The sequence below is a fragment of the Terrapene carolina genome, unplaced genomic scaffold, assembly GCF_002925995.2.
Source record: "Terrapene carolina triunguis isolate 2854851 unplaced genomic scaffold, T_m_triunguis-2.0 Scaffold136, whole genome shotgun sequence".
NCBI classification, from domain to species: Eukaryota; Metazoa; Chordata; order Testudines; family Emydidae; genus Terrapene; species Terrapene triunguis.
In genome coordinates this window covers 4548477-4572899 of record NW_020664487.1, presented here as the reverse complement: position 1 = coordinate 4572899, position 24423 = coordinate 4548477, and the positions used below count along the sequence as shown (strand labels likewise).

At 44.9% G+C, this 24423-nt stretch overlaps 1 protein-coding gene across 2 annotated transcripts in view; it reads right to left on the bottom strand.

Moving 5' to 3' along the window:
* The window catches only part of SLC4A4 (solute carrier family 4 member 4), a 246793-nt gene that overhangs the window by 4698 nt on the left and 217672 nt on the right, over window positions 1-24423 (bottom strand). For both annotated transcript variants that reach the window (XM_026653263.1, XM_026653265.1), the window contains 7 exons: window positions 23592-23753; window positions 14187-14365; window positions 12432-12504; window positions 7223-7291; window positions 5512-5685; window positions 3258-3419; window positions 213-309 (listed from right to left, as the gene is read on the bottom strand). In XM_026653263.1, the coding sequence (XP_026509048.1) occupies window positions 213-309; window positions 3258-3419; window positions 5512-5685; window positions 7223-7291; window positions 12432-12504; window positions 14187-14365; window positions 23592-23753 (916 nt within the window). The remainder of the gene's footprint in view (window positions 1-212; window positions 310-3257; window positions 3420-5511; window positions 5686-7222; window positions 7292-12431; window positions 12505-14186; window positions 14366-23591; window positions 23754-24423) is intronic.

Genomic DNA, 24423 nt, shown 5'->3' with positions numbered 1-24423 from the left:
AAACTTGTAAAAAGAAAAAGAAAAAAACAAACCTCCCCCAAAAAACTAGAGGCCTGGAAATTGTTTTAAAAAGGAAAAGAGAAAACTTCTAAGGGATAGGACAGATCTTTGGTTTTTTTAATTCAATCTCTGTGTGCGTATATACGTGTGTGTATCTTTTTGGCAGTGCAAGACACACTCAAGCAGGCATGCAAGAGGTTAGTTCTACTCACTGTCGGAAGGTTTGCTATCACTTAGGAAAGGTTCCTGTTCCATGATGTCCATTGGAATTTTAATACTTGGGACATTTTCTGAGTAGGGGCAGTCGGACTGTGAAAGAAACGTGCAAAAGGTCTTAGAACATTGCCACTGCTCTCTCTCTCTTAGTGTCCCCCACATATTAAATCCATCCTTCACAGCGCCACTGGCGGAGAGGAGTGAGAAAGGGAAAAAGGGATCGTCCACCTCAGTCGTTTCCATGCGCTCAGTGGCCCCGTCACACCACACTTTCCCTTCCCTTACTACAAAAGCAAGACAGATTAAAGACCACGCAGTGGAGCTTTTCACCTTCTGTCACGCCCCTTGTCCCCAATTTATAAAACTCTGCCCTGTGTCCAGCTCAAAGATGCCAGAGGGGCAACTGCCCCAAGCTGAATGGAAAATACAGATGCATGCTGCATTCTCAGTGAGAAATCACACAGGACTGAGGCATGTGAAAACCCATCAGAAGTATCCCTCTGCTGCCATTTCTTTCTGAAATGCCTCAGGTATGTTTCTTTTCCTCTGAAGTTGCTCTAACTGAGCTGGGCAGAGTCCCATAGCATCCCCTGTCAGGTGGGTTTTCTTATCCGTGCCCCCCCCCTTCAAAAAAATGACCAGTCCCAATTCAAATTCAAGTTACATTTAATTTAGTTCCCTACTTCCACACTCCATTTAAGAGCTTTTATAATCCAGGAGAAGCATGACTAAGCAGCTAGCACCATCACACAGCACTCTGAGGTATTTTCAATGCAGAGAGGGGTTGCCAGTTCTTTAGCAAGTGAGTCCCACATGTTTTCTCCCTGAGGGTCCTCTCTTGACTTTAAGGGACTTTGGCTCAGACCCGTAGCAGCTGATAAACACCATGTTCCAGGAATAGTGTACCAACAGGAAGGGTTAGACTCTATTAATTTGGATTGCCATTCAAGGAAACACTTAAGCACATGCTTAAGTCCCATTGACTTCAGTGGAACTTAAAGAACACGCTTAAAAGTTAAAAGCCTTGGTTACCCATTTAAATAAAAACACTTTCTCATAACCGAGGAAGGGCATACCAGCACTTGGGAAAGCAATTAATATTAAGTTGCACTTTGCTAGAAATGTTTAGACATTGTTCCTGAAAAGATTGTTCCTGATCTAAACATAGTGGTCCAAATTTTGTTTTTATTTATTTATTTATTTATTTGGAGTTACTAGTAATTTTTGGGAGCCCAATTTGAAACACTTTCACGAGGTCTGATGTTCAGAACATGCTCCGCTTCTGGCACTCCTTGAAGGTGTCTCATGATGGGCACCCATGTAGGCTAGGGAACCAGGGATGGGATACCTGCATGTGCTTCTGAGCTGTTCTCGCCTCTGCACCTAATTGCTAACAAATCCTTACTTAGAACTCAACAGGTCTTGCCTCGTTCATTCTCTCTAAGGCCATGTATATTCTATATGCCCTAAAATGTCATCTTTGGACACGTGTTCACTGATACATTATACCCAACCTGCTTTGTGCCATCTCCCGAGGGCAGGTTTAGAGAATAAAAGAAAAAAATATACCACCACGTACTATCTGCAGGAATCCTGTTGCAATGAGTGCTGAAAAAATGTCCTAAGAAATGTTAACTAAAGGGAATGTTATGTAAGCCAGCCTCTCATACAACCAAATACTGTAAATGTCAGTAACTAGATATCCTGAGTAGATACACAACAGTCACAACCACCCTGCACTCAGGCGTATTGCTATAATCATTGAAAGTGTTAGAAATCAATCCAGTAATTTCCTTTTACTCATGCACAATGTGTCTTAGCTCCAGTGATGTCCATGGAATGTTGCTGGGCCTGGGGGCAATGTAGGACGTTCTGGGAATATTATAATAAGCTGTCTGACATGGGCTGGTCCAATGGATCAGCTGATTATGGAGCCCAGAAGCAGCTTTGAAACTTGCATCCTATGGGCTGACTGGTGGGATAATAGGGTGCCCTGTAAAAGTACCTGCATGGAATTTCTAGGTTGAATGTGCAATTTGTGCTATTTTTTCACCTCTTTCTTCTCCTAGGAGGAGTGGCAGCATTCCTCTTCAGGGGAGCATCCTTCCTCTCCCAGCCACAGGAGTCAGGTTCTTCATGGAGCAGAGGAAGAAGTAACCCCACTAACACTAGCTCAAACTCTCTGCATCATTGTACTTTAATAGTTAAAGCCCCATTGTCCTTTCCCATTGTCATTCAGCTGGGGGTAAAGAGAGCCAACTCCCCAAGAGAAAGAGGGTGATTTAATAGACAGGTGACCTCAAATTGAGCCTTGGTAGGAAAATGCTTTAAAGGCACAAGGGCAATATTTTTGTTTAAGTGCATATGGAACAAACAAACAAAAAAACAATTGAAGTATTCTAAGGCACATGGATCAGTCACAGCGCTTAAGAGCAACATTAGCAGCTATGCTTCATTATTTTAATGCACACGACAATCAGAGATTAGAGCTCCGAGTAAATCACACTCTAGACAGCCACTTATCCTCTCTCAATTTTCAAGCCAGGATTACCAGCCACAAATAAAAGACCTTGCAGAATGTGACTAAGCAAGTCACATCTTTGTGCGCTTTTAAAAATTAAATGAATGAATTAATTAAAGAGCCGTGGAATACTCCAAACAAGTGTATTATTTTCGCTGGTAGTGGAGCTGGTTGCCCAGAGCTCTTACATCCTAAAGAGCAAAACAAAAAACAAAAGTGAAAGAGAGTCAGGGCGTACACAGACTAGGGGAAGAGAGAGCACTCAGAACATATAACATTTCAATAGACACGGAGTAGAGTATGCTTGTGAAAACGGGACTCTTAGTTCTCGGAAATGAAAGTTCCGCCAGCGGAGGTTAGGGACATCTGAAAGATGACAAGCTCAGGGCCAGGTGCCTGCAGTGGGTAAAGATCATGCTGAGTCTGAGTCAAACTAGGCAGGGAGGAGGGAGTGCACCTAGGGACACCCAGTATTAGCTAGCTAGAGGTTATTACTTTACGATGGCAGGAAGCTCCTTACATCGTCATTGTCACTATCCAGACTGCCCTTCTTTTTCTTCTTCTTCTTCTCATCCTCTTTCTTCTTCTTGTCCTTTTCTGGAATGACGTCGTCAAGGAAACTGAGGTCATGCTGGGAGAAGAGGTAGTCCATGGCTTTTCTGACTGCCACAAGCGCCAGGATCTGGTGGGACAGAAATTCAGCATTCCCTTATTTAAATGTTACCATTCCCCTAACTCACTGAGGACATTATCTTTACTCAGGAATACTGGCTTTACCCTGTGTATTCAATCTGACACTGTTCTTCACAAATGCCTCAGTCCTGTCTGCAAATTAACACGTCTGAAATCTGATAGGCTACTGCAATAGCTCACGTCAGGTTGGACATCTAAACCCTGTAGCTGATTTGGACTCCAGGTTTCAATGTCTTAGGTGACCACAAGTCAGAGTAAACAGGAATAATATACAGGGTTACACTATAACCTGTCACAGGTAAGTTACAATTCTACCCTGAAAAATGACTTTGGAAAACATGGCATTGAGTGGTTCCATGGTTACTGTTTCCCAGTTATTTCTGTATTAAAAGGTGCTTGGGTTACAAGTAAACAGGATTGACTTCTCTAACTGCCAGTTCTTCTAACTTAACTTGGGAACTAAAAGTCTAGCTGGGTTCTTGCCTTCTTGTGAATCATCACCAGCAACTGAAGTTCTGCAGGCCAAGCCAGGCTCTCAGTTACCCCTGTGCAGCCCCACCGCGTTTCAGGGGTTTGCACAGGTGTAACAAACTGGGGATCTGTAACTGGAGTCCGTTCAGATCTCTGCTTATTGTGCACATGAGGAAGAGAATCCAGCTCAGTCTCTCTCAGATGCCTTTGCTAAATGTTTTTACTCCTGTTTTGTAAAGATATGGCTCTTAATATGCCAGCAGACCAGATATATTGATTTTAAAGGTATCTTTCTACATAGGAATGTTTCCACAGTGGAACCACGGTGAATTTTCTTAACTGCATCAGCTTTGTTCCTTCTAACAGCATCAACACAAGAGTAAATGCGTCCCATTATTTTTTTTCTCTGTTTCTCTCTCTCTCCCTTTTTTAGACAAACCATACATTGTACAACTACAGTTGGCTTTGACTCGCCTATTAACTAAGCCTGAAATAAGCTAAGTTTAGCCCCGGTTTCATGAGGAGCCATCCGGCATGAGCCTAGCTGAAATCTGAACTGTCTTTAAGCTGGAGGCTAGACTCTATGGAGTATACATTAATGGAGGTATTGTTTCGGTCACAGTAGGTTTGGAATGAAACCCTCACTTCCAAGCGTTCTAGTTATACCAAAGATAAAACACATAATAGAGAAGGGCCTGAGCTGTGCTGTTTGGTTTTGCAGCTAAGCTCTTCCAAGGATCATGTGTTTGTGTAGGTGTGTCTTCAGGTTTGGGGATTTGCTCTGACCCATTATAAAAGAGAACCTGCTGCAAAGTGTGCATTTGAATTCCCCCAAAGTGTGGGAGTGTTGGGGTTTCTGGTCTTGGTGCTACCAGGTGCACTAGGTTCTTTTCTATGAGTAAATACCATATAAAAGCCTTATACATTTACACAATGATATATTGGGTAAATAATTTGTCCTTCAACATTTACTCAACATTTTAGAGTGAATCTGATGTAATATTGAAAAATAAAAAACACTTCCCCAAAGATGGAAGGAGTAAATGAACCACTGTTAATTTTTTATGACACACAGTTCCAAGAAAAGCCGACTTCTCATTCCTGACTTAGCCAATTAACTTTCTCAATTTCCCCATCCTGAGTTACAGCAGCACACAAGCAAAGGACACTGAGGACAGCTCTGCCCTCAAATTCCTTCGCTTTTGTCAGTTTGTGTTATTCAGAAGCAGGGAAGAAGACTTCTGTGCAGTATTTAATGTGAACTATCAAGGGAAAACAATGCACTTCTTATATGTTGACATAGCTCAGAGGGAGGGTGTGGGAAATCTGACTGTGGCAGCAAAAATGGGTCAAAATTAATTGTGGTTTCCTGGAAAAAAAAATTAACTTTATGGACCCATTTCCCCCAAAAGGATTTGCGAAAAAGCAGCCACGAACACGAAGAGTAGAGGGCGCGGAGAGCATCCCCTTGTAATCTTGTATCAGTGTGATGGATGGACTGACAAAAGTTCTTTGCTAGGGGTCTACCAGCTTAGCGCTGTAATGTGTTTTGTGGGGTGCTTTAAGTAAAGGGAGCCTGAAATGAAGTAGAAACTGGACACACCACCTACCATGACTGGGAAGATTATAGCAGCCACAGTTGACTTGAGGATCCAGAGGAGGGCCAGACACACCACCTGCAGGAACGTGAACAGGTGGACCCGGCGCAGCGGGACGTGACGCAGATAAATGAAGTCAGGCTGATGTTTCAGAGGCATCAGAAGCAGCTTCAGACGATCCATGAACTGAGCGGGAGAGGGAAGAAAGAAAAAATTAAATGATACAATAGAGTAGCTGATACACAAAAAGGAGTGATAAAGCATTGTTGGCCCTTAATTGGTGACCTGCTCTTCCTGCAAAAACAACACCCACCCACACACCCTTGCCCCCCGTGGCTGAGTTCTTTCCCTCTTAAGTAACCTTTATTTTCTGCACAATGGGCAACATTTTAAAACCTGGGTGCCTAAAGTTAGGCTCTTCAATCCATATTTAGGCAGCTAAATAGAAGTTACTTGATTTTCAAAGGTGCTAAAAACCGGTAGCTCCCATGGATTTCACTGGGATTTGTGGTTGCCCAACACTTCTCAAAGTCAAGCCAGTTCCATTAAGGTGCCCAAATATGGATTTAGGTGCCTAACATTAGGCATCCGGGTTTGGAAATGTTGGACAGTGTGTAAAATGAGAGCCTAGGGCCAGATCCTTAGCTGGTGCAAAGGGTATAGTTCTGTAGGAGTGGCATTGATTGCCAGCAGCGGAGGACCTGACTCTGTCAAAAACAAAGCAGCCCGAGGAGCTGGTAAGAGGGGAAGTGCCTCTAGCCCTACTGGAAGAGACGGGTTGGAGCGAATCCCCAGCCAGGATTTCCTATCACTCAGAAGTTGTCCTTGGACAGCTGAAAAACAAACATTCTGTAGCACAAGGGCCACCTGGGCCAGAGCACTGAGAAATTCTGCTTGGAAGAACCAGGGGTAGTGAATATTACAATCGACTGCTTGTCCCTTGCCAGAGCACTGGCCTGATGCCTGCTTCTGGCTGATTCTGAAACCAGATTAATCTCAATCTAGGGGGTGAAAGGGCCATTTTTAAAAGGACTAAGTAAATTCTGAATGCATCCACAGAACATGTAGTCTTTTCCCATTAAAACTCTGCTAAGTGGAGAAGAAGTTTGCAATTAGCAGGTGATAGAAAGTAACAAAACCACTTCCAGCTTCCTAATGCCAATTAAAGCGGCTGCCCTGGGAGAAAGGCTCCCTTATGTAACATTTCCTCAGTGACAAAGAAAGGGGGCTCGACTTTGCTCAGTTATTCCCACCAGTTCATGCTGGAGAATAATACCACCTCAATAAATCCTGTTAATGCAAAGCAGCAGGCCCTGTTACAGGCCCAAGCCATCTAAGAAGCAGGACTATGGCAAGTGAACACGCACTGTTCTCAGTATTTTTATCAGGAAGGGGCCAGAGAGATGGTTTTAAATCACCCTCTGAGAACACACTTATAAGGTTACGATTGCTTCTTGTGGCAGTGACGCTGCTCGGAAGACCGGAACTTGGTGCTCTCCTGTGGAAAGGTTGCTTTTATTTGGTATCATCTACAAGACAATATTTGTGTGATAATATTTGTGAAGCCTTGGTAAGAGCCTTTGGAATGAAAATGAGGTGGAGGAGGGAAAGGGCAAGTAGTTAAAACAAGAGCAATGGTTAATGATTACCATCCTCTTGACAAGGTCCTTTAAAGAATCTACCCTTAAATATCAGAGTGGCTTTGGTTGCTATGGGAACTTACCTGCACTCCATTAAGGGAAGCAACACCCATGTATAGGAACACTCCATAGAGCACAGGCATAGGTATAAACTAGGGGAAGGAAAAGAACAGTGGAAAAACTACAGTGAATAACCTCAAACAATCATCTAGTTGGTACACAAAGAGTAACATAATTCATATCCTGTGCTAACCCTGAATTTCGTACGCACATGAGTAATGCCAAGTCATAGAAATTAGCAAGTTTTATATAGTATTTTAGTGAATGGGAGAGCACTTGTGTTGAAAATAAATAGCTAAAGGGCAGATGTAATTACATTGGGAGACAACAGGGCTCATACAACACAAAAATCTGCCCAACAGAGAAGGGAAGTGAAGCCAGCCCAACCAGGAGGCAGAGTCAGGGAGTGGGAAAACGTTCCAATAAGGTTAAAAGTTTTTTAAAAGTTGTAAAACGAGCCTGTGTCCCTGCACTTGTGGGTTTGAATAAAACTGGATGCAGAAATGCTGCCTCCCAAAAGGAAAGAGACTATATTCCCATCACATTGCCAGCCTCTGGAAAGACTAGAAATCTGCAAAGAAAGGTTGTTCTCATAAGAGTTCCAAACCAGAGATTAGATAATGTGAACCAAACCTCTTATTCTTTGTCCAATCCTTGACCCACGTTAATCCATAACTAGTCATGGGCTAACAACTGTGAGTCATCATCTCACTTGCCAAACCTGCCTTCCAAACACCACCACCACTTTGCACTCACATAAGTGGCAAGCCCAGCCCACCCTACACAACAGGCCCCTTTGCAGTGGAATGGGTAATGTTTAGGCTGGATGCTGGGGAGCCAGACAGGGAGTGGGTCCACCCTCTGCATCACACATAGCCTTGCTCCATGTGTGCTCCCTGCGTGGCTTAGAGGGGTCAATGCTAGAGGAGCCCCCACCTTTGTAGCTATCCCACTCCCTTCAATATAGGCTATTTCAACCCACCATGCATCTGCCAAGTACCCAGCCCAGCTACTTGGTCAGGATCTACCTTTAATCGAAAGGTCTCAAAGTGCTTTATAAATATTCATTGATTAGTACAAACCCAATACCCTTCCGAGGCAGGTGATACATAGGGATCACTTCACCCCCCATTGAACGCAATCTCCCTAGCATGGGACGGAAGCAGTTTCAAAGCACTGAACCACATTGCGGAACAGATGGCAGCACATGGGAAATTAATTTTTTTTTAAAATCTGGCACTCCAACTGCAGACAAAAAGCCTTTATCAGCAGCAAAATAACGGTGCAGGTTGCCAAAAATGAAAGAGTCCCTCAGCTGAGCAGCAAAGTTATTTGTAATAAACATGACATGTGGTTAATCAAAATATCAGACGATGGTCCAAATACAAGATTTGCTTAAAATCCTTAATATAATTTCTTTGACACCAAGCAAAAGAGCAGTTCCTGCATCAGTCACCCTGCGGTGAGAAAAGCAGTTAGTGTAATGACTCGCAACCACCACTGCAGGGCAGGCATTGCACGTCCAATGCCGCTCTGAACTAAGAGTACATTCCAGTTTTCTTTTGAGTGACATTTCTTTAACATCTTCGATGCACAACTTTTAAAGCAGGACAATAAAACGTTTTATTGTATTCCCACATTATTATTAACCCTTTCCTAGGTTATAAACACAGTGGCACACAAGTACTTCCTTAGGCCTTGATCCTGCAAACACTTAACTTTAAAAATAGAAGTAGTTGTGCTGACGTCAGTGGGACTAAAGTTAAGCATGTGCCTAAAAAGAACAGGAGTACTTGTGGCACCTTAGAGACTAACACATTTATTTGAGCATAAGCTTTCGTGGGCTACAGCCCACTTCTTCGAAAGCTTATGCTCAAATAAATGTGTTAGTCTCTAAGGTGCCACAAGTACTCCTGTTCTTTTTGCGGATACAGACTAACACGGCTACTACTCTGAAACCTGTCATGTGCCTAAAGTTAAGCATGCATAAGTTTGTGCAGGATCAAGGCTTTAATGAGGATGTGCTGTCCATTTCTCAACTGTGCCTCATTTCCCCACCAGCTTCTGCAAGTCTCTCTGCTGTACATTAATCCTTTGTTGTGGCTTTGTTTGCAGCACTTGCTTCACTGAATGTGATTGATTTATATTCATTATTAAAAGCTAAATGATTTTCCTGCAGCCTGCTTGCCGCAGCCTTCTGACAGCGCGCTGTAGGAATGGAAAAAAATGGATCACTTTGTGTTGTTTGCATTACTGTGGTGTCTGAGGGATAAGACGAGACAATGTCTCCTAAAGCAAGATGGGTCGAAAGTTTGTGGAGATCTTAGTTCAGCTCTGAAGTTTTTCTGTGCTGTTTCTCTCTCTCTCTCTCTCTCTTTTTTAAAATAAAAAGTACTTGAGTATCATCGCACTGTTTCAGGATAAACAAACACGTAACTCACTCCTCGGTGAAGTCTAGGTACAGTATCATGCTTAAGCTAATCCAGTTGTGTAGGAAAAGTGCAGTGCTTTAGTTCTGGAAGATTTCATTCTGGCAATGTATTCTCTGGTAAGGGAAGGGAGTGCTAGCTGACAGACTCAAAGCAAACCTGTTGCTGGCCAACTAAAGAAAAAAAATGTATTTATAGGAAACTGCTTATCATTCTCTTAGCAGGAACTAAGATCTGCCATTACTGAGTGGAAGAATCAGGGACATTAAAAAACACCCAAAACCACAGTAATGCAGTTATTCATTTCACTGACTGTTTTATTGAATTTGGGCTTGTTAGTATTCAATTTACTGTTGGCATCATAAGGTGTGTAGGTTTGACAAGGCATTCCACGAGGCAGTTTTTACAAGAGCAGAATCCACTGCTGAGTTTTGTTAAAGGTTCTGGAATTTTGCCAAGTAACTCCTACTGACCTTAATGGGAATCATACAGATCTATCCCACAGACTTTACCCCATACACGTCCTTCAGGCAAGTGTGTAAAATAATCAGTGAACAGAGCAATCCTTGCTTAGAAATATAAAAGTTCATCAGGGGACGGCCACAAAGTAACAACCAAATACATCAAACTAAGCATGAAATTAAAGACGGGGGGGGGGGGGGGGGGGGAAAAAAAAAAAAAAAAAAAAAAACCATGAAGAGGAATTTACTATTTGTAAAACCAGCCGCTGAAATCTAGAATAGGAAAGGTTTGATTTTTTTTTTTTTTTTTTAAAAAAGCTTCTTCTCTTCCCTTTCAAGGTACTTGGTACCACCGGCCCCTCCCCATATTTGGTCCTGCTGCCTCCTCTCCACCCGAAGGTCACATCTTCCCCTTTGCTCACTCATGCCTTTCCACGACACTGCTCTCTGATTAATACACATAAAGTTCTCATTTGCCTTCTCCCTTACAATACCTACCTGTTATATCATTCAATTACTATGGCCCTGCCGCTGTTTCTATATCGTAACGTATGCTACTGTTCTGCATTGCTCCCGACCGATTGTGCCTTTAAACTCTAAATCCGCAGGGCTGGGACTTGTTTGGCACAACTCTCTTGTTCCCCATTACTGCCTATATCTTGGATGCTATAAATAAATAATCGTCATCACAAAAGTCTAATACACGAATAGAAGAGTTCCTGCACCGGAGATGTGTAACTAGCTTCCCTAGTGTTGTTCTATGATCTAATGATGTATTAACGGTAACCTATATGTATGTAGCTGAAGGCAAATAAATCCCAGATCTCAAAAAATAGGCAAACATCTATGTTGTAGCAAACAGACAAAAACCCAAGGGGAATGAGTTTTAAAGAAAGAAATCAGAGGCAGAGCTGATCAGTGCCTGGGCGGAACTCTACTAGCTGGCTATCAGGAAAAACAGGGAGATTAAGAAATTGTATTTCTATGATATCATCCTCCTCGTATGCATACACTTTGCATACTGCTCAGGTGGGCAGTATTTCTGAGGGATGGAAATATTGCTGATGTAAGAGGAGAAAGCCTAGAAGTTCAATTCTCTTGGTTGTTCTATTCAAAGGCAAAGCAAGTTTTATGAACCTAGCACTGCTCAGATGCATGCTCTGACAGCTGGACCTAAAGGGCTTAAATCCAGGCCCACTGGAGTCAGTGAGAAAACTCCCATTGACTTTAGTGGGGTCAGAATTTTACCCATGGAGTAGCTCTGTTAGCTCAGACCAGCTGAACTTTAATGGATTGCCAATAATTCTTTATACTCTTCATCATCTAAGTCACGTCTACACTCTGAGTTGTAACACCATGAGCTGGGTGCCAAATGCAAAATTTTCTACACTCATATGTGAGATCACTGAAAAGTTATTCATGGCAATTAACGTACTACAGGAATTGGATTCCACAGTACTAACAGAATGAGCTAAAGGATTTGTCTTATTTCAGATATGCTCATTGATTTCCTGGTACATACAATATGTGGATGCCCTGGATTCATGCATAAAGCACATCTCACACCATATCCATCCCTCTGATGCATGCTGAAGAAACAATCTTATTCTTCACTTGGCAGCCTCCTCCAAGACTATAAAGTGAAGTCACTCTGGCTTCTAGGGGAGTTTGGAAAGGGAATCAGTTTGAAACTTTCTCTGTCACCCCCAGGCTAAGAATCAATACCACAGTACTACCGTTCCTTCACCTCCCATTGACTCAAGGTGCAAGGACCAGATTCAGTGGTATACCTGACTTCTTTGTGCCATGCCACTGATGCAAAGCAGTATGTAAATAGCTGTACACATACACTTATATAATTTCACATTTCTTTTTCTTGACTATACATTCATTGTAAACCGATGTCTTCCATGGAGCAAATACATTGTGCTATCAACCATGCTTCCAGCATGGCTCCAAGAAGCTCTCTAAATTTGTCTGCAGTATATTTTGCATGAGCACATGCATGTGGCAGATGCATGAAACATATGAAGTACAATATAACAGTGCTGCACGCAAACATTTAAAGCAACTCTTGTATTAAAAGGATACAAAAAAACCCAATCTTAAAATTTCTTGGCAACACTGTATCAACCTACAGATAAACTTTTTAGGAGGAAAAATCATGTATTTTAAGCTCTCACTAAATTATAAAACTACATCAATAATTCTCCCTAATCTCCTTTTCCATACTGCTATGATGACAGTCTTATCATAAAACAGTCTGTTATTGCAGTGTGGGCAGCTTCCTTATCTTTCAGTGTCCCAAGAAGAAGGAAAAGGGGAAAATTTAACATATTTACCTTCAAGATGGGAGCCATGAAGACTGACACACCAGTGAGAATGAATACAATGATTCCAGTGACTCTCTGCTCCCTGAAACCAAATCAGACAGTTACTCGTCTAGCTCCTGCTTTAACCTAGGTTTCATTCTCTGTTCAACTCTCCATAAAAACAAAACAAAACAAAAAACAAAACACCAGACTCTAACGATTAGTTTTTGAGGCCAGATTTTCAAAGGTGGGTGGCAATGGTATGGCCAGAAACATCATGCACACACATTGAACACGCACACTGTTTGCTAATGCAAAAAACATGTATTTGCATGTTTGTCCAATTGCCTGATTTGTGGGTGCAGCAGTTTGCACCCAACTTTGAAAACCTGGCTCCTTTGAAAATGGAGACTATTCCCAGAGTGTCATTTTTACTCAGATAGCTAAACAACAAACAAATTACTGGCAAATCAGTAGGATGTTACAAATCAATTTTGGGGGAACATGTTTGAAAGTGTAATGTCACAAGCCATCAACGGGCAGGCTAAATTCTTTGTACGTGATTGGCAGCGGTGGCTCCAGGCACCAGCGCTCCAAGCGCGTGCCTGGGGCGGCAAGCCGCGGGGGGCGCCCTGCCTGTCCCTGCGAGGGCAGCAGGGAGGCAGCCTTCGGCGGCTTGCCTGCAGGAGGTCCCCCGGATTCAGTGGCAATTCGGCGGCGGGTACGCCGAAGCTGCGCGACCGGTGGACCTCCTGCAGGCATGCTGCCGAAGGCAGCCTGCCTGCCCTGCTTGGGGGGGCAAAAAAGCTAGAGCCGCCCCTGGTGATTGGCAATGTGTGTTATACGCGTATCAATGATAAATCATTGGCTACTGATTCATTAGTTGGTGGCATATTTTGAATCCTCGTCTAAGAAGGAAACCACAATTTTGTATGCTGGTCAGCACACTTACAGAAGAAAGTCATGCACTATTGGTCTGACTTTCTATGGAAGTGCTGAGCGTCTGCACTTCTCATTGCCCTCAGGGGGAGCCAGGGTTGCTCAGCAAGTCTGAAAATACACTGGCCAACATTTTCGAGTATGTAAAGTTAGGTACCTAAATTCACATTTAAGCACCTAGGTAAGTGGCCTGAATTTCAGATGCACAGCTGCTCCGGCTAAAGTCACTTAAGGCCACTCAGTCTGGGTACCTACATATTGCATTAAATTGCTGGATTAGGTAGAGCTGGTTGCTTTAGGCGCCACAAGTTTGATTTTTTTTGGCCACTGAATTTCTTCATGTACATCTGTCTAATTTCCAATTACAAAATTATCTGTAATGACATTGTCCACTTTCTCATCCTCAGAAAGCCTGCTCTTATCATTACAGATCAGCTTTTCAAAGCCACCCAGGGAAATTAGCCACACTCCTCTGGGAGTTTTGTGGCCAAGTCTCCTAGTCAGTTTTGAAAAATCTCAGCCTACATATTTCACTCTCAAAGCAGTGAAAAACAATATACAACTTTTATTAAAAGTTTCAGTCTCTCTCTCTCTCTCACACACACAAGTTTTAAGACAACTTTTTTCCCTTTTAGGAAACAACTCTGGAGAGGATCTACTCAATACAAACTTCTAAGCGAATACAAACAATGAGGACTAAAGGAGTTCTGAGGAAATCTCAGCTAAGCTGAAAATGTGCTGTAAATCTGACATCTCTTCCCCTTGAGTCTCTCTGCCTTTGCCCTGTTTGGTGCTAGATCACACTGATCTTTGCATGCAAACAAGGCCGCTTTTGGTTTGCCGTACCTCACTCCCAGAAACTTGGGTTGTTCTCCAGGTGCTGAGGTCTCAGTCTCCATCTTCAAGCTATCGATGTGGGCAATGGAGATCACAGTAGCAGCAACGTACCAGGGCAGGGCCATGAAGGAACATATAATCATCAGAACAGCCACCCAAAACAAATCCAGATGATAGCCAGCACCTTTCTGTGGAGGAAGACAGGCAAGAAACATTCTAGTATTCAGCTAATCATCAAACGTTTTAGAGCACCAGGACCTTCTCATAGTTCTAGACTGATGGTAATTGGACACAAATCATCTTGATCAGAAGTTAGCAGAGTATGACCTGATGACCTTCAGAGGCTGAATTATCAATGTACACAGGTATATATTACAGTGGTGGGTGACTTAACAAATAAAGGGGGTAGGCAGCCTTGTGAGGAAGAGATCAAAATTGCAGAAAGTCCACCAGTAATTAATTGATCACCATATATACAAAACATGCACATATACTATATGCGGGGAGGGGAGTTCAAGCCCACCAACCAGCAAAATAATTCCATACAAAGGGTATTAGTCAAATCAAACTATGGGCTGAGAACAGCTACAGAAAGTAATACAAACTGGCAAAAATTAGACTGGATGCACACTGAATCTTGGCAGGAATGTAAACTATCCAAACAATATTATGTTCAAGTACTAAAAATATATACATTTCCTGGGTATAATCTTGCAGGGTATTTCAAAGCAGCTCTAGACTGTCCGTTCTTTTACTTGGTAATACGCCCTTTTAAAAAAACCACCCCCCAAACACACCATTGTATAGTGCTATTTTTATAGTTAACTGTCCCCCTTACTTTATTAGCTATTGTGTTGACAAGGAAATCACATGCCCAAGACCCCTGCAAAATTATCTGTAATGACATTGTCCACTTTCCCATCCTCAGAAATTCTACTCTTATCAATCACATGTCCAAGACCCCTACAAAATTGCAGCAGTGTCTTAGAAAAGAGAATGGTCCATTTGCACCCCATGAGATTGTTATGGCAACAAGAGAACTTGGAAAGTGCTGCGACATGGAGCAACTACCTAAAAAGCAAGATAGTGGTTTATAAGGGAGAGTTAGCTGTTATCCTACAGACCCAGTTACAACAGGGCATTTCTCTAGACACAGCAGAAGGCCAAGAGTTATATCCTGCTTGTGCATATGGGTCTAGTCCAGGGGTGGGCAAACATTTTGGCCTGAGGGCCACATCGGGGTTCCGAAACTGTATGGAGGGCCGGGTAGGGAAGGCTGTGCCTCCCCAAACAGCCTGGCCCCCGCCCCCTATCTGCCCCCTCCCACTTCCCGCCCGACTGCTCCCCTCAGAACCCCCGAACCATCCAACCCCCCCGGCTCCTTGTCCCCTGACCACCCCCTCCTGAGACCGCCGCCATCCAACCTCCCCTGCTCCCTGTCCCCTGACTGCCCCAACCCCTATCCACACCCCCGCCCCTTGACAGGCCTCCCGGGACTCCCATGCCTATCCAACCCCCGCCACCCCAGTTCCCCCTCCCCTGACCACCCCACCCACCCAGAACCTCCGCCCCATCCAACCGCCCCCTGCTCCCTGTCCCCCAACTGACCCCCAGGACCTCCTGCCCCTTATCCAACCCCCCTGCTCCCCGCCCCCTTACCATGCCGCTCAGAGCAGCAGGACTGGCAGCCACGCCGCCCGGCCGGAGCCAGCCACGCTGCCGCGCTGCCTGGCAGGAGCTCACAGCCCCGCTGCCCACAGCGCTGGCAGCGCGGTGAGCTGAGGCTGCGGGGGAGGAGGGACTGGGGGCTAGCCTCCCTGGCCAGGAGCTCAAGGGCCGGGCAGCACGGTCCCACGGGCCGTAGTTTGCCCACCTCTGGTCTAGTCATGATCACAGAGACCACATTTACAGGAAAGCCTCAGACACAACGTCAATTAGTGTGAAGGTGAATGCAATGCTGAACAAATATCTGCAGGAATGAAATGACTCATTATTTGGAAATCCGTCATAGAAACGAAGGCCCCAAATCATCCGTGCGCTGGATACATTACATGCATTTTCTCCTTCTTGGGCTCGTGTGTTCTGATTTACAAAGCATCCACAAATCCCATTTGTGGAGTACTTCTTTAGGAAGGAGATAGTTATTCATAATACAAATTCCACACATCCATCCACATAATGGAAGCCCTTACTCCTTGCAAAGATCCTTTCATCTGATATTAACTATGACGGTGTCTTTTTTTTGAAAAGTCACCCCCAGCTAGCTTAAGTGACACCCTGGACATCACAAAGCTTTAGAAACCCAGGGTACCCCTTAATAAAACCAGTCCACAGCTTAACATTAGTTTTAAGAACCTATTGTGAAATAAGTATGAGCATAATGACTTACTAAAGTCTACCTGACAGCACACACAAGCTAGAAGGGTTATCAAAGCCAAACAGTGCCAAAAGTCAATGTTTACCAACAGTTATCACACTGTGGTATCGAAGATCCTGTACTTAGAACAGGAAGCAAGTGCAGGATTTTAGTGACTGCAGTGGGAAAATGTTGACTTCATAAATGGCCACCACGGTACTTTATTTTTATGAACCGCCTTCAGATTTGTGTACTGTTGTTTGAGATTTTCAAAGCAATCTAGGGGATCATTAATTTTAAAGGGAGGATGGTGTCCAAATTCTCCAGGCTGCTTTAAAATCTCAATATGCGGTCTTCTAATAACTTGATGAAATTGCTTTGGAAATTGAAATTGAGAAAATTATTGGTATACATAAAGAGCAGGCAGACTAAGAGGGCAACAGAAAAAACTCCAAATCACTGAACCACAAGGGGTGAGACAGGAAAGGAGGGAGCATTATTAAGAACGGAATCTAAAAAATTTCATATTTTGAAGATTAGATGTTTTAAGATCTGTTAAATTTGAGTTTATTAGCAGTAACAGGTGAGTCAGACCTGCTGAGTGATGTTCTAGCAGGGAAAGATACCTGGCAAGACCTGAATTCTGTCCATTGTTTTCCTACCACTTTACCTTGGTTAACAGGCCAGCAAAATTCAGTCTGCTAGTCAGTGATGCGCTGCCAAGGCACTCTCACGAAAACTGTCCCCACTTTAGCCTGCCAGTAGATTTTATGTACCAGGGCCATGTTTGCTGCTGAGGAGCAGAGAGGGACTACAAATCCATTCATTTCTCTCCCCCCGCCATTTAAACAAAACATGTTCTCATAACCATAACAAAGGAAGCAGGAAACAAACTTTTACATTAAACAGCACTTTGGTCAAAAGTTTATACTTTGTTACTGGAAAAAATATACAGTGTGTTGCTAGAAAAGTAGCGTTCAGTTTGTATTAAACTGAACTCAAGTTGGCGTGGAGGTGTCGACTTTGCAGAGAGGGATGATAGGAATTCTTCCCCGGCAGTTTTTTTTTTTTTTTAAATACCTGCCTATTAGATTCAATCTACTCAAAAGCAAGAGAAAATTTATCTCTTCAGAGACACTTTAATGAGCCCAGGGATGTCTCTCCAGCAGTAGCCAGAATAAGTGTGTCTGTCAGAGGCAGGGAGATTACCCCAACTTTCCCTTCAATTTGGTGGGAGAATTTTAATGAGCTCCGAGGAGAGAGAGCCCCCCACTCACCCACAGCATATCACTGCTAGTCATCATTTAAGTGGTAAACAACAACTTCACCGGGAAATGTACAGGAAACCAAAGAGCCTGAATGACCAATACTGCTGAGACATTAGTCCTGAGGAGGAGATGGACACCACCAATAAAAGGATACCGTTTTCAGTCATCCACTGCCTCCCTGAGGCTTACTCCTAATGGAGATAAAATGGCTACGTTTGTGAAGCTGCATAAATGCTGGGTTGGCGAGAAGAGACACCGTCTGAAATGGAGGCTATGGAAAGGAAGTTCACAATTGTGGGTGAGGAAATAAGCCCCCTGCAAAATGCATATGGACGCGGATTCTACCTTTTGGTGGATCTTCCAGAAAACTGTTTGTACAGTTCATGGCTGTACCTAGCCTCCATATTCACTTTCTTTTTATGGTGTTCTTCTAATTAAGGTTAAAGAAAGGCTTTAACCTTTAGGAAGCTGTGTGAAGAATAATAATACATGGATGGCCTGGAATAAGATGAACTAGGACTGATGTTCACCTTGCTAAAGAAATAAGGAGTCCAGAAGTATATTTTATGCCAATCTCAGCAGTCAGCCAGCATTTCTTGATCCAGATCCCAATCAAAGGCAATCTTTTAATAAAAAACAAAACAAAACAAAAAAACACCTTTCCCTTTCCCCTATTATTCAAACCCACTCTTTGAGGTCAATTTCAGGTTGATCTTAAATCTTCATGTGTTGTGAAATAATGCCAATCGTTACCATATCATGGTAATTATATTATTTATTAGGTTCACACCTAAATAATGACCCCAATATAACCCTCATTATGAATCAGTCTTTATTCCTACATTCCAGCCCTTTTAAAATGCCTCCCGTCCTGCAGAAGGGAGAATCCTTTTTACAGGAACTCAATATTATTCAATGGAATTCATCCTGCAGGGCAGGCAAAACTCTGTAGGGTATGAGAAACTGTAAAGGGCCAGTTTAGAGCGTTTATTTAAAAAATATCATTACATACCATATTGTGACTATATTAGTGACTACAAAGTTCTTTAAAGAACATTCATAAACGGGCAACTGAGGCTACTTTCCTTATTGATTCTAATTAAAGTCTCTTCACTTTCTTTCCTTGTAGTCTACTGTGCAGTTAAACAAAAACAACAACAAAAAATCAACTGTCACACTGGGGTCTGCCTGTTGGCATTTCCAGTCTAGAGTGGATTTACCCCACTATCTCATCACCCCAAAGTCTCTGAGGCCTAGATTCTTAATATCAGACAGTCAGACCAACATGCTGAGTTCACTCAGGTGTAACAGTTATACAAACAAACCTTGTTTTGCATATTGCTTAAAGCGATCGATCAGTGATTTCCTTGTACGATAACCATGCTATTAAATATATATTAATAGGGGCTTGTCAAATCTACAGAAACTTTGCTCATTTTGATAAGGCAAGAGAAACCCTGACCCTTATGCTGTAATAAAAACAAAACAGTCAAAGCAAAAATCAGCTCCAGTCTAAGGTTCCAGCTTTAAGGATCCTTTCACTTGAGAGAAAGGCGGCTTTACAATGAACAAAACCCCCTATGCATGAGCCTACCAGCAAGCATAAGGTCAGGTAGGCACGGTGGTATCCTCAGCTCTATCCACTGGATTCTAGTTACTGCTCAGTTAATTCACATCATCTTCCCATCTGAAATGGTCAGACGGGGGATGTCAGCGACAATAATTAGAGCTGTACAAGGGTATTCATACTGAATCTCGGACCCACCCATATGGAGCCGGTCTTCAGGGTTCAAGGTGCTCCTCCAGCATGGTGCCAAGAGGCTTACACAGCAGAAAAATCTGCACACCCCGCTCTGTCTCACTATTATACATGTTTCTAATGTGCCATAGGATCCTCTCTCAGCTGGCTTCCCTCTCAACAAGCCCCAGAACCCTCCGACTCCCAATCGCCATCACCTGGTGGGCCCAGTGCCTCTCTCTGATGGGTCACCCTATGGCCACTCCCTGATCTTGTAAGTACAGGGGGTGACAGAGGCCCACAGGGCAGAGCCAGTGTCCTGTCATCCCTTCAAACTCTAGGATTTACTGAGTTTTGTAGCCTAGAGGTCAGGATTTGGCATGACAACTAACCCCTGCCCTCTACCCATCACACACACATAGGGCCATGGGAAGAGGAAAAGAGTCCCTTCTTCCAGTGGCTGCTCCCCAAGAAAAGCAGCAGCCACCGAGAAGACTTAGTGTGGAAACTCAGGGACCCTAAGTCATTGCTTAGTTGCCACACATTAGGCAGGGAAGTCCCAGGGGCTAAGGAAGTCTTAGGCCTGGTCTACCCGGGGGGGGCGGGGGGGGTGGGGGGGGGGGGGGTGAATCGGCCTAAGATATGCAACTTCAGCTACAAGAATAGCGTATCTTACATATCTTAGGTCGACTTACCTCACGTCCTCACGGCGCAGGGTCAACTGCCGCCGCTCCCCCGTCGACTCCGCTTCCGCCTCTCGCCGCGGTGGAGTACAGGAGTAGACGGCAGAGCGATCGGGGATCGATTTATCGTGTCTACACTAGACACGATAAATCGATCTCCGATAGATCAATCACTACCCGCCGATCCGGCAGGTAGTGTAGACGTACCCTTACAGGGCAATGTAGCTCTCTGGTCTTAATGAAACAGCCACTCTGGTGGGTGGGACAACCCCTGCCCTGTGGGACAACAGGGTCAGATTATTTCTTGAGCCCTTCCTCACATGACTCTGGGAATCTGGGGGGGGGAGGGGGCGAGAGTCCTTAAGATACAAGATGGGGGGTGCAACCCCCCAGTATCCCTTGAAGACACACGAAGAAAGCCAGCCACCACCACAAAGCAGCTTCTTCCTCTTGAAGACAGCAACAGTCAATAGCTTCTCTGGGGAGGGAAAGTTGTCAATCAGCGGCGGCCAGAGAGAGGGCTTAGCTAGTGACTAGCTTGATTAGCTTCCCGCCCATGAGGTGAGCAGCTGGGTCCGACCCCTGTGACGCAAACAGCAGTTTAGAAACACCCCCACGGACCACACCCCACAGGTTTCACGAATCTCTCATGCAGGGATCAGCGTGGGGCTGGCATTGATTCACTATCTGTATTTCTTGCTGGAAAAAAATAAAAAGGAAAGTGAACTGGAAATCCAGGAAGGCAGCAGTGCAGCCATGCTGGCAGAAATCCTATCCTCCAAGGTGCCTTTTGATGTCACAGTCGGGAATGCTTCAGAGGGATGAATGGTAGGTATTGGCAACACTGGTTCAACCATGTTGTAGTCAGCCAACCCTCAGCCCGGGCATCTTTGAGTCTCTTGCCCCCACTCCTGAGCAATCTTATTGTTCCTGGCAGGAGCCCAGCTCACTCCCAGGACTCTTTCAGAGCCCAATTTACAATCCCCTTGTCCCTAGCCCCTGGCAGTGCTTCCCAGTACCCACCTCAGGGCACTGCTGGATGCAGCCCTCCAGAGCCTTTGCTCATACCGAGCTTGAGTGTCTGTCTGCCTCAAAGAGGGGGCTTGAAGGAAAAGATTAGCAACTGCCTCAGGCTGAGCTCCCTTGTTACTGGAGCTCGCTAGCAGACCCTGGCAGCTACCCCGTTCCAAGGAAAACAAACCCCCATCTCTGCAGCCACTCGCACCCTTTTAAGCCCCACTTCTTCAGATGGAGCGGGTTCTGTCAATGTGCCTAACTGGCACTGCATAACTGCAGGAATGCGCATTAGCCTTTCCACCAGAGGGATGGTGTGGGTCTCATCACATACGTCTCAAAGGCTAAGTGGACACCATACTTCTATCTTGCATATTCACATCAAATGAGATAATTAGATAAGGTCATGGAGGATAGATCCATCAATGGCTATTAGTCAAGATAGTCCAGGACACAAAACCGTACTCCAGGTGTTCCTAAACCTCCCGTTGGCAGAAGCTGGGACTGGACAACAGAGGATGGATCACTCAAAAGTGTCCTGATCTGTCCATTCTATCTGAAGCATCTGGCACTGGCCACTGCCAGAGACAGGATACTGGGCTAGATAGACCACTGGTCTGACCCAGCATGGCCGTTCTTATGTTCTTAAGCATTTTCTTTTCCTTCTTCAGCATATGGGTACTGGAAAATCTCACAATTCTAACTGGCTTACTGGAAAACCAGGGAGCGGCAAGTGAAAAAGGAGCAGCAGCAGCACCCCGGCCCCAGCACCTCCTGGTGTGACGCACAGATTTGAGTACCCTTCCTCCCCCTTTTCTTCAAATCACAGAGTCCTGCAGAACTATCAAGGCCAATTTATTCTGTCCTCAGACTGAAAAAATCTTTCTGTGATAAAAGGCCTTTTTCGACCCTTCACCAGACAAGGAATTGAAAACTCAGCTGAGACCAGCTCTGTTAGAAATTACTGCTATTCCCCCAAGCTCCTGGCTGAGCTCCAAGCTAGTAGGGGCTGGGGATTTGAGGACGTTCAGCTCCGGGTGGGAGGAAATGCTTTTTACTACCTCTTGCCAACTCAGGGACCAGTGCGGATGGATTCTGGAATGAGCTTTGTTTACCCTCCCTCTGCCACAGGAACTGTCTACCATAGACGTCTAGTACTGCTGAGAGCACTACTGCAGACAGAGAGGCCAGTTTCAAGCAGTCAGTGCCCCCTTTTGTTAGTTAAAGATGAATTCGGAAGAGTTCTCACCTTATGTATCTGCCCCGTTCACCTGCACCTCACTTGCTAACCCAGGGGACAGCAAACAGCAGGTGGAAACAATGAGCCATCTCCCCCAAAACTCTGACCACTAAATCCAAGGAGAAACACCTTTACAACAGGGATGGGCAGCTTCCTGTGCTCTGCTGTTGTGCTCTATCTGCAGGACACACCAGTGTGCCCAACTTAAGTTAAGAAGGGCATCCCATGCAGGGAAAACCATTTTTCTTCTCTCTATTGTTCTCCTAAGTCCCCCTCTGTGTTGCTTTGTCATCTTTTCCTTTCGTGCCATGGCAGTGGTGCTGAAAACCAATGAGACAGCACTAGGAGCAGAAGCCACAGGTGAGAATTTTTGGAATAACTGATTCACATGTGAAATCTAATAGCCTTTTTTCCCATTACTTGGGAGTTTGTTCGGTTAACAGTCCACTTCCTGCAGGGAGAGGGTCAAGGTATCTCAAGCCTTACTCAGGGCTGTTTTAAGATGTACCGTGTTCACACTTGGGGAATCAAAGGTGGGTGTAAGCAAAAGTATCTGCTCACAGCATAAGGCTGCTCTAATTTGTAGTGATTAGAGCGGCTCCCTAGGGATCTCTTTGCAAGCCAAGCAGCAGGAGGAGTGCTGTGTGGATAAGCCTGACAAGGCCCCTACTCCAATGGCGGGAGGAGTATGTGGCTAGCAATGATCATGCCGGCGTTATGCCCTACAAGGATTCCCTGCACTGGGGCCTTTGGTGATGGCCAAGGATCTGGTCCTCGGGGTTTATTCCATCCTCACTCAGAAAGAATGCCTATTGAAGTCAAAAGGAGTTGTGACAGAGTAAAAACATCAGGATCTGGCCCACCGCCTGTGTCCTTTGCTTTAACAACAAGCGTTGATCGAGAAATACTGTCGCTTTCAAGCAGAAGTGATGTCTTTGCTTTCAAATCTGGAAGAATAATCTGTGCTAGAACAAAATACATGCTATTACTAAATACCAATCTTAGTATTTCAAAGGGAGCAGGTGCCCATTACCACCACAGGCTCTCTCTCCGACTCTGTCACGGAGAGGATAGGCTCTACTTTGCTGCACTCATGCAAGGTACAAGGCACCCACCTTGAGCTTGTGCTCTTTCCTGTTGACGATGACGGCTGTGATTTGCTGGTCCATGAAGATGAGAATGGTCACAAGCAGCGCAGGGATGGCTGCTGCAAGGTACACCCACCAGGGGTTCCCTCCGAAGGGTGGGACGAACCAGCCTCTGTGGGGACTGGTTGGCTTCAAGCGGAAAGACAGGAAAACAGGCATCAGAGTGGCGACATGTTAACGACCTCCCCCCCAACCAAAGCATGTTTATCCAGGCAGCAAAAGGACCCAAACACTAATATGTCAAGCTGACTAAAGGAAGATTCCTGAGGACACTGACAATTTGGGATTAATTCTTCCCATATACGAACGTCAGTTGAAGTTTAAAACCTGGAAGTGGTTATTAGGGGTCAGATTCTGCCATCCTTGTTCATGTTGAGTAGCAGCACTCTCTTCAAGTAGTCCTGGTGGTCCAGATTGTGGAGTGTCTCTCTCTCTCAAGCAGATTCAAGCACTGAAAGCAGTGAAACTACATGGGCGAGTGAAGGCTCACCGGTGTGAGTAAGCAGGGCCGGCTTTAGCAGGTGTGGGGCCCCACACCAGGGACGCGAATTGTCTCGCGCCCCCTCCCTGCCCCACCTCCGCCCCCTCCCTGCCTCATTGGATCCCTCCCCAAATCCCCGCCTTGCCCCCCCAGCCCCACCCACTCCCTGCCCCCATTGGATCCCTCCCCAAATCCCCGCCTTGCCCCCCCCAGCCCCACCCACTCCCTGCCCCCATTGGATCCCTCCCCAAATCCCTGCCCTGGCCCCGCGTCTTCCCCAAGCACGCCGCATTCCTCCTCCTCACCCCTCCCTCCCAG